The sequence below is a fragment of the Lepidothrix coronata genome, unplaced genomic scaffold, assembly GCF_001604755.1.
Source record: "Lepidothrix coronata isolate B3197 unplaced genomic scaffold, Lepidothrix_coronata-1.0 Scaffold123, whole genome shotgun sequence".
In the NCBI taxonomy this organism is placed as follows: Eukaryota; Metazoa; Chordata; class Aves; order Passeriformes; family Pipridae; genus Lepidothrix; species Lepidothrix coronata.
The window spans coordinates 264,450-275,349 of record NW_016690303.1 but is presented as its reverse complement, the minus strand read 5'-3'; the positions used below and the strand labels follow the sequence as shown (position 1 = coordinate 275,349).

The following is a 10,900-nucleotide window of genomic DNA, read 5'->3' as shown; positions in this document are numbered from 1 at the left end:
ATCTGTCAGAATCTAGAGGACAAAAAGTCAGAACAATACCTCTGCTTTCCCCTCCCACTCCAACTAATAATTCAGATACTTGAGTACAGTTCTGGAGTATTGCAGTGCCCACTGTTCAGTTAGAGCATTGAAATATATTGAGTTAGTTACTGCATCCCCCAGGGAATCTAAAACACTTATGGAACAGTGAGTGCAGTAAGTCCTTACCCATAGAGTATTCTCCTACAAGGTACTCTTTAACCTCTGACTTGTTGCTGCTGTGCACTGTTTCCAGGGCACTGAACAGGGGTCTCCATCCCGACTGGATCTGGGTAGAACACATTTCCACCAACTCTCCTATAGAGGTGACCACCTGTAGACAGTGTAGGAGGGGTTAAAAGAACAAAACCAAAAAATAGAACTGATATATAGATGAATCTTCAGAAGGAATACCAATGCCTTCAAACAGATTCCTAGATTTCACTATGGCAGTCTAGATTAACTTAATATTTAAATTTCTTTAGATAATAGAAAAGCTTTATTTAATTGCTTTAAAGCCAGGTGTACTGTCTCTGTGCTCTACCACAATGCTGGCTTAGGTAGGCAGAGCACTCTTAATTCCTTGAAGATGATTAAGGGACAGCATTTGAAGGGAATTTGGGAAACACTCAGGTGGACCAAGTGCACTCTGGAAACCATTCTTCTTACAGGCATGGTAGGCCAGATACAGACACCCCAATCAGAACTGACTTGCCTGGTCCTGAACATCCTCATCACACAGCTCTAGCTGCATGATGCGCTCAAAGGGGCGGAAAAGCGCCTCATTAAAGTGGAAGTGAGAAGGCTCATTCCAGTCCATCAGCACTTCAGTGAGGATGTCGTGGATGAAGGAGACAGCCTTTCGAGACACATGCCTCTCCTTATGACAGGCAGCCTGCAGGGAAAGGAGAAGAATTAGAGCATGTGCAAGAGAAAACATTTGGTTTTAGTGAGACATTTTTAAGGGTGGTAAGCACTTCATGTTGCTGAACCCTAAAAGTGGCTTCACCACTGATGTTACTAGGGACCCACTACAATGAAAATGAGACAGTACTGCCATGGAAACAGATCACTGAGACTCTGAGCTGCTGGGAGTTCCACAGATGCATAAAGGTTTATTAACAATTAAAAAAGTACAGAGCTAAAAATAAATAAATTAAATACTAAAACCCACAGAACAAAGCTCATGTGAAACATTGTCCTTTGTTTCTACTGTGTGACCATTTTTCCCTTCAAAAAGTTAGTTTCTGCAAATATTCACCATACCTATCTAGGCATGAACAAGTGCCATTTATTTGGCTATTTATGGAACTTAGAGTTTCTTGACACTTTTGGAAGAACTGTTGAAAAATTAAAGAGCGGTGAATCTGAATATAAAGTTACCATTTTGAGCAACTATGCAGGTTATCCTTTCTGTGATGTTACTTTTTACTGATAATCTCCTCATCTTCGATGCAGTCAACCCAAAAGTCTGACCACTCCTGCATCTAAAAACATGGGTGGCACTTGAATTTAAAGTAGTGTGGGATCTTAAAAGACCTTTAAGTGTTCAAAACATGCAAAGTATTTAAAGAGATCTCAGGCTGTTATACAAAGGCAAGTAGGACACTGGTTTTCAAGATAAAGGGCTGTAAAGCACACAACAAAAGCATTCTTTGTTATTTCTACTTCACTTAGAGGGATTCCATTGAGACTTCTTGATGTCTGATCTCTACTGTAAGATGGTCCACATATTTTCTCAAGTCAATGAAAGAAAGTGCTATGGCAATTTACTGAACAACTCATCTTAAGACTTCAGATAAGCATGCTCCCAACAGACCTGGGCAAATGACACCACATACCTCACTAACAGAAAGAAAGGAAGTACAGCACATTTATTCATACCAATGATACAAATCAAAAAGCTCTGAGAAGTCAAGACACCAGCATTTCATCAGAAAGGACTGAAAATTTGACTGAGGAAATGTCATTTGTTATGATTGAAATCCATTTTGTGGCTGCTGCTGGCATGCCACTGAGCAGTGTTCACAAAGAAGCAGAAGGAAAGGGAAAAATGTCATAATCCTTCCAGCTGGCTTTATGTAGGAAAAGAAACCTGCCTCCTTTTATGGGAAGACTTGCAAGGCTGCAGATCTTGACTGGGAAAATAGGTAGATGGAGGAGTTACTTATAGCCTCTTGGTGTGGTTTCAGTTTTTTCACCAGATGCATTTTGCATCATATTGCAAAAATCCAATCCCCTGTCCCTGGTCCTGCCCATTTCAGTTACTTAAAAGCACATTCCTTTGTGGCAGTATCACAGTATATGACACAGTTTATACAATACCTAGCAGATTTCACAATGTTGAGAGTTGTTATACATTTTAAGTGCTATCAAGACTTCTGCATGTTTTTCAGCTTTGCCATCTCTTGAACACACGCACATTTTTGTCCCCCATTCCTACCTCTACAAGGTGAGGTGCCACCAGGCTCCAGCAGCGCATGAGGTGGAGCAATGGGCGAGATTTACTCCTTACAATTCTGAGCATGGCATCACCAAGTCGGAACAAGTGAAGTGCACTCCTCCTGTCCTGGGTAGATTTTACTTCACCTACAAGAAAGTATAAGAAAATAAATGGAAGCTAAGCATCAGCTACTTCTCCATCTCTAAACGTCTAAATTGGAATTGAAATCAGGTTGAAAATTATTTATTAAGTCAGGGGGAGGTTTAAGGGGGGATGAGAAAAAGGAAAAAAACAAAAAAAACCTCCAATGTAAAACACAGCCTATACCTGCGTAAGTAAAAGAACATGAGATGGATCCAAGTTTTAAGAACAACTTAAAGTATTAAACATACTTTATTTGGACTTAAGTGATCACTCTCTTTTTTTTACAAAAGACAAAGTCTTGGAGAAATACTGCAGGAAAGTCAAGCAAGTAGTTAAATAATTGATAGTAAGACCCAAAATGGTAGTTAAAAAAGCCTTTGGTGACATCTACAGGAAAGAATATAAACTGCAAAATATTTAGTTTGAGTATTTAATTTTGTATTTCTTATCAAGCAAAGGATACAAAGAACAGAATGTGAGAAAAAGCTTTTTTGTTCCCCAGTCACTAATATTTGTTATTTGCTGTTAAAAGGGATTCATCTTCCATTGCTCTTACAACATTTGGAGAGATATTTCATCCCCTCATTAAAAATATACTGGTGCTTTTATCTCTAATGAAAGATATAATCAGGGGGCATCCCTTAAAACAAAAAATTTTTTAACGTAAAATATAGCACTTAATTGCTCTATCCTAATTTCAATTTCATTATTACTAACTACTGTGGATTGACTACTACATACATGACAAGAGGATAGCTATTTATTAAAACTAGTTATGAATGTTGAGGTCTGAAGACAAAGCAAGAGCAAAAAACCAATCAACTTGAAGTGTCATATTGGCAAATGACAAATAGCACTTCAGGGAAAGGGGAAACCAATTAAACTGGAGACATATATCAGATAAAATCCATGTTTGCTACAGGACAGAACAGAACCTGTATGACTAATGTAGCTTCTACAGGCACAGTATAAATTTTAGTGAAAGATCTTCCTTTGTCCTCAATCCTTCTGACCTATTTGAGACAGTGATGGAAACAACCATTTACAGGCTTTATACTGTAAGATACATGCCCCATCCACTCTGTTGGGGAAGAGCAAGCAGGGCAAATCCCACTGCTTTATTTAACATTCTTCATTTGTGTGCTTTGTTTGCTATTACCCATTTTCTGAACACTTCTGAAGTTACCCCACTGTCAAAGGTCTAACCTAAATCCACTCTTTTAGGTCCACATTCACCCAAGTTTTATACTGGACTAGGCTCCAAAGTGGAGTTGTGATTAAGTATCTGCAGATAATTAACACCCCCAAGAATGAAATTAATGTCCTCTGAAGTGTTTCAAAGCAGGTGTGGATGTGATCCCTGCCCCAAAAAAGTGCTCGGCCTTTTCTAAAGACTTTGAATTGTTCCTACAGAAAGATCTTATTAGACTAAATTCTGTGTTTTATTTATATCTTGAAATTTCAACTGGAAAAAATCAGAACTGTAAGAATACAAAGTAGTCCTGTAAGCAGTACAGTTGTATATGAAACAGTTTGTAAGGGATCTTCAGGTGACTTACCCGGCATTGCTAGTGAGTAATCAACTGTATCTGTAACTGAATGGAAAAGCTGGGCCTGAGAAGCCTTCTTGAGCTGGTAAAGGAAGCCTGCCAATGCCGTCAAGTTTAACTTGTCAGCAGCATCTTCAAAGAGCCTATAAGCAAAGAACAGAATCTAACTGAAAAATTCATGAGATGCAGACTTAAATGTGTATGTAAGAGGAAAACTCTTATCTGTTATGCCTGGTATGTGTTGCCTTTGGTGACACATTGGGTTATTGAGGCTTTTTCATTTATACAGTGCTACAGAAAGACTTTGATCCAGAAGCTTTATTAATTGGAGGGTTGCTATGGGACCAACCAGAATCTTTTGAGATTCGACTATGGTACTGTAACAAAAAGTCACTTTTTCAAAGCAGTTCATGAACCACTAATAAAAAGCCCGAACAGTTAAAACATGCCCAGTCCTCACAACACAGATCATCATAGCTTCACTGACTTTAGAGTTACACCAGCTTGCTCCATCTGAAGTCACAGAGCCTTACATGAAAAACTAAGTCTTAGAACTGAAGTTACTGTACCTGAATGGTTATTTTGGAACACTGTGTGGTTTTGGCTGGGGTAGAGTTAATTTTCTCACCATGCCTAGTATGGGGCTATGTTTTCATTAAACTATAACAAATATAAGCCAGAGTCCTTATTTTCAGCTGCAGTGAGCTCATAAGATTTACCCGTTAAAATCTGTACACTTAAAGAGTAAACATGTTTACACAGGAGGTGGGTTCCACAGAGACTACAGTGAAATTTCACATGGTGCAGCCAGAAATTGACAAAAATATGATCTTCTGACATTGTTTTTCATGAAAAACTTTCTATAGTCCCAGGAAACTGGGGATTGAGTCCTAATAAATGTTCACACTGAAGTAAAAGTGTGGAAATCAAACCTGCCTCATTAAGATTACAGTACTGCTATTCTCTAATCCTCAGAACCAAGTTGTATTGTGAACTTCCTAAATAAAAGATACTTTCTATGCCCACAGTCAAACTTCTACAAGCAGTTTACGCATTACTTTTGGCTCTGAATTTACAAATAATGGCTTTCTATGGGCAGAGATCAAGATGTAAAATGTCAGCTGGAGAAAAAAGATAATTATAAGCCTGCAAACCCAGCAAATTTTCAACTCTAGCCTGGGCTGCTTAAAAAATAGTAGAAATAACGTAAAAGTCTGAGACAAATATTAGTCAGCAGACCATGATGAAGGTGGGCCACTTGGTGGCCCTTCCTCCTCTGGACACACTGGGGACATCTGACAAACAGTCCTGACAGAAGCAGCTGCTTTCTGACACAGTCTTGTCACTCAGTCCCTTCCTGTCAGGACAAGACACCCACTTATTTTGTTTGCTTTACTGAATATAACAGATTAATTTACATGCAAGAAATAAATCCATCGCTCTCAGGATGCATTTGATTTATGTGGCATATTCACTGTTGTGCACAGACATACTCAGCTCAGTAATTGCAAGGCAGGTACCACAGAGATGAAAAAAACAGGTCTTTTAGAAACTGCTGGTTGTGACAAACATGCAGTCCTCTTGAGAAATTCAACTGAAGCAAGTGGCTGCAATGAACAAAGATTAGACTCACTGCAGCACAAAAAGGGCCATTTTGATACTGTTTTGGGAACAAGGATCCTGGTTCCTGACAGCATTGCTTTTACCTGTCAGCTTGCGTGGAGAGTGTGAGAACAGCCTTGGCAGCACTGGTCCCACACAGCAGACTGCCTCCACGGAATTCAAAAGCTCTGCCCTTACTGTTGTCCTTGATGAGATCCTGGATAGAAACGGGTTGAATGACAGGATGGCTGCTGAGGGTGGTCTCCTGCTCAGGGGTGAATGCCTGAGGAGAGTCACCAGGCTCAGAGGCTGGGTGTAGCCCTCCAGGTGCCTGCTGTGACTGGGTGATGGTAAGGGAGGGCTGGGAAGCACCATCACTGAAGTGAGTGTGCTCCAGAGTGCTGATGTACTCACACACCCTGAGAACAAACAGAAGAAGCAAAAGATGAATAAACACCCCAAAGCACCAACTCCTCCCCCCACTAATCACAGGCTCACTGAAGAAATGCTTGGGTCTGTACTCCAGAGTACTCTTGGCTACCACACAGCCTTGTAAGTGGAAGAAGCCAACTGACATGGAAACCTGCTGCCAATTCACAGGCACTGATTTCTACATTTGAACCAGATACAATGCACAGGACATTTTCCTCAAACCATAAACAGACAATCTCTAACTCTCAAACCACACAGAGATAACCTTTCTTCTTACGTCCTTTGACCTCCCATGTGCCTAGATAGCAAACAGTTTGGTGGAGGTGCCTTAAAAGCCCATTTAGGTTCCTGTGTCTGGTACAGTTTTCTGATAGTTTTGAAGTTTCTAAGTATTGATTTTTGTCTCTGAATAGCAGTGCAAAACTGCACCGTCTTATCTTTTAGAGGTGCTGGCAGTTAATTCAAACACTGTTTATACAGAACATTCACAGAGTCTGTAAAGCCCTTTTTCTCAGTCTGTTACTTTCAGCTAACATAGTATAAATTCTGGTTATTTTGTGAAAGTTGGTAAGTACCTGAACACATGAGGCCAACAGTCTTGATTGTGGCTTCCCATCTCCAGACCCACATTAAGGACTGCATCCATACACAAAACATGAGCAGTGTGCAAGCAGACTCCCTGCATTTTTCCCATCTGCTCCAGTTTCTGCTCCACTTTCTGTTTCACTGTAGCACAGGGAAAAAAAAAATTAATTTCTCCAGTTTTTAAACAAACACTGGTGTGTATATAGAGTGATGGCAAAGTATTACACACTGAAAGCTATAAAAACCATGGATTTAGACAAAAAACAAACCAGAGAAACTAATTTCTTCCTAATAAATTTAAGGTAGTTTTAAAATTAAAATCCCTTTTGACTGATCCTATATACAAGAAAAAAAAAAACAATGCTAGATTGACACTCGCCACCCCCAAATTCACATCTTGTTGCCCACAGAACAGTTGCAGATAGCCAGTGATATTACATATTTCTCTTCAGAGACAGCTGGCTGGCTATTTACTTATTTTTAACAAAATCTTCTTTGCTATGAAAAAAAAGCATTTGGGGCTTTCATATCCATTCCCATACAAAAGTTTCACCAAAGAGTTTTTGTTAATGGATACTCTTTTCAAAGCAAAACTAATCTTAATCTGAACTACAAGCATTTGGACCCATTTTTTTTCCTAAGAATCCTTGAAAAGCTTAGTTTTCATGCTGCATCGGAAAGGATCAAATTTTGAAGCTTTGCAAGCTTACACAGAACAGATCTGTTGGCCTCTGGCCACTGCTGCTGCCTCCTCTTTGCTTCAGCATGGCCTGGCCAAGGCACTGCAGCCATATCTAGCAGAGCGATCAAAAGCTTGTTTTAGCTCAGGCTTTTTCAGTTTTGTTTTCTCTACTGAAACACCAAATTTAAGTGCCAAGCAGGGTCATTCATGCAACACTGTGTTTTCTTACGGGCTTCTTGCCATTATAAATCAAGGGTAATCAGACAAACTTTATGTACTTCTCCAAACAGTCATTGGAGACAACAATTGACTTTACTGACTTCCACTGAGTTTGAGGTGGTGGTATAGAGATGGAGAACTTTTTAGATGTTATAAAGATATATTTTTTATGCTATTTTCATTTAACATGATTCAGAGACAGTTTTAAATATCTGACAATCTGATGAAAGACAACCAAGGATGTATACACAGGACAGGGAGAAGGGGACAAACTCAGCTTATATTACCACCCAACACATAAAAAACCCCAAATAATTTCGTCTTTTGATGCCCTCTAGTTGTACTACTATCACAAGGCTTAAAAAACACACATTAAAAAATGTTGTTGACTTATCTGTTGTTCCACTGATTTCAGCTGCATTTTAAATATAATTAGTGGGGCATAATGTTAAGAACCTAGGACAGCAGAACACGTACTGAAGATATACATCCCATATGCCTACAAGTGAGTGGTGCTCAGTAGAAGAACGACAGAGGGGAATGCCACTATGTGTGGCAAAGTGCTTTCCAGCTGCACTTTTGCAGGCAATATTAGTTAGGTAATTTAATCACATAGTTACCTTGAGCTATAGTATCACTGGGTTCTTGGATTTCTTTTTCCTCTTTCTCTTCTTGGACACAGGAGGCAGCAGCCATTTGGGCAAGAGCAGATGCACAATTAGCAGCAACTCCTGTAAAGCAACAACACAATTACTGTTTGGCCAACATTTCCTCTCCAGTCCCATGCAAACTCAACAAGAGACAGTGTTAAGGAAAGTTGGGTGGCTATATCTATGCTGTAGGGCAGATGCACTCTATGTGGATTGCCACAATCCATGTTCCTATCCAAAACTGGAACTGCATGCTGCATTTTTCTCTCCCAGAATCCTTCTAGGAAAGTTACCATCCTATTTTATGAGTCTATCAGGGCATCCCACATGCAACAGTACCTAGAGCACAGCTCAGCCGGGCTGCCCTCCTCAATCCATCCAGGCTCATGCAGATGGAGTCCTTCTCCTTTTGGTTCTGCTCCTTGGCTCCTTCTGCTCCCAAGATGAAAGCCAGCCCCTTGGAGCTGCCTGCCATGCGGCCAGTCAGTGGGGTGGACAAAGTGTCAATCAAGTTCTTCCAACAGCCGATTAAAAGGTATCGGGCAAAAGCAACTCCTGGAGTGGGAAAAACATTACTACTACTACTGGAAAATGTAGTAGTAGTAACTACTACAACTGCACATAACAGCAGCTGGTAAAAAACCAAGTCACATTTGTCTTTTGCACACTGAACGAGTAGTTCATGTACAATGTACTGATATACTTTCCTCAGCCCTTAAATTGTTATTCTACACAATTTATCCAAATATATTTTTGGTATATAACAACCCACTGCTGGTAGACACACTTGCACTTATAGTACGGTCTTAATACCTGCAACAACAGAATCATCTGTCTTCTGGTTTTGGGAAAGAGGAGATTGAGCTGAAGCAGATGCCATCAATTGGCCACCAATTGCACTGCTTCCCAAGCCATCGATGTCTGCCAGAACATTAAAAAACATCAGATTACTATTTGACACACAGATGGTACAAGGAAAGTATTTCCTGCTGGCTCTTTGTTCAAGTAAGTGCTATCACTCCTGTCTTCTCAGGCTTTTTAATTACTCTTTCTGGCAGCTTACTGAAGCCTTGGCATAAACATGAGCTGTGGCATCTTATGCTTTGTCCATAATAGCCAGTGTTTTGTTGAAGAGGGGAAATATCCCACTCTCAAAAGCTGGCCCTCACCACCCTGCTCCCCAAGTTACACAATGAACGGAACTCCCAGTAAAGATATAATGATATTTCTTACAGTTGAGAACTTACCACACACTTAAATCTATGCATTTCTTAGTATAAAATTTTAAATCTCGGTAAATCCTGTATCTAGATGTTCCCAGACCTCAGTCTGAGTCCTCAAGATGCACTGGAATCCTATGTCTTAAAAGTAATTTTTAGGAGACCTGTGTAGGTTTAATTTCAACAACAGAAATACAACCCTTTCTCCAACACAATAAAAGATCAGCTGTTCACAGAGAGTTTAATGTTAGGGACACTAGGTTGATTTCTAGCAGTCCCTTTTCCACACACTTCACGGCTATTGTTTTTCCAAAGTGTTTCTTTCAGCTTTTTAGCTCAATAGCTAAAATAACACTGAGCTCAGTACAATCAGCAAAAAACTTTCAGAGCAGTGCCCTTTGATTACCAGTTAATGGCTCAGTTGAAGTCAGAGTTCTCCCTGCATATACTGGTTTAATTACATACATATTAAAGCACACAGTGCATTTTATATCAATAAAATATTATAGCCATCCTGCTGTCTTTCAACTGATACAATTTGATTTTTTTCCTTCAAATGAAGCTAAGGATTGTTTTCAAGCATTTGTTAGGGGTGCTCCAGGTTTTCAGTTTCTCTGTAGTGCCATTTGGCATATCGCTGGCATAGAACAAATCTGAACCAAGGGAAGTCCAATCTGTGGAAGGCTTTCAGGATCAGATGTCACTATTTATATTTGTACTGCACCACAGGCACACTGAAATGGCTTTGCTATGACATCAAGAAAACAGCAGCCTTATTGCTTATCATTAAGTCTACCAGAACTGAAGCTGACAGAAATAAGAGATGTTTTGATTCAATGAACAAAACTACTCTCCCTGTCTCCCACAGACAGGCTTGATTTTTTTAAACCCACACTTCAAAAGCATTCTGATGATCCAAACCAAACATTTAAGTACTTGCCACAGCTAAGTCTGGTCCCTTCTCTACTGACAACTTCCTGAAACACCACATTTTGTATGTAATGCAATGAAGCAGTGTGTCATTGCAGCTTGTTTTAGACGTGTTTTGAAGTTAGCCTTGCCACCATAATATAGTACTGACCAGTCAGCATGCTGATAAGTGGAAGACTGTGCTCCTCAGGGCTTCCCCAGTATCCAGCTTCCCCCAGCATGTTCCTTTCTAGCACCTGGTGGTACAGTTCTTCAATCCAGGCCTGGGAAAATACCATCAACACTCCACTGGACTGGACCTGCTTCATGAACTCCTTCTGCAGAGAACCATAAAAGCCAGATGTAAGACAACAGTAAGCCTCACAACATGAGCCTCAGTCGCCAAATTTACTCTGAGTAAGGAACTGCAGGAGTAGAAATGAAGT

At 40.0% G+C, this 10,900-nt stretch overlaps 1 protein-coding gene across 7 annotated transcripts in view; it reads right to left on the bottom strand.

The window, feature by feature from the left end:
- The window catches only part of ARFGEF3 (ARFGEF family member 3), an 89,987-nt gene that overhangs the window by 25,934 nt on the left and 53,153 nt on the right, over window positions 1-10,900 (bottom strand). For all 7 annotated transcript variants that reach the window (XM_017825912.1, XM_017825913.1, XM_017825909.1 and 4 more), the window contains 10 exons: window positions 10,627-10,792; window positions 9,139-9,246; window positions 8,665-8,880; window positions 8,296-8,406; window positions 6,765-6,915; window positions 5,862-6,176; window positions 4,165-4,298; window positions 2,462-2,607; window positions 734-913; window positions 208-352 (listed from right to left, as the gene is read on the bottom strand). In XM_017825912.1, coding sequence (XP_017681401.1) covers window positions 208-352; window positions 734-913; window positions 2,462-2,607; window positions 4,165-4,298; window positions 5,862-6,176; window positions 6,765-6,915; window positions 8,296-8,406; window positions 8,665-8,880; window positions 9,139-9,246; window positions 10,627-10,792 — 1,672 coding nt within the window. The remainder of the gene's footprint in view (window positions 1-207; window positions 353-733; window positions 914-2,461; window positions 2,608-4,164; window positions 4,299-5,861; window positions 6,177-6,764; window positions 6,916-8,295; window positions 8,407-8,664; window positions 8,881-9,138; window positions 9,247-10,626; window positions 10,793-10,900) is intronic.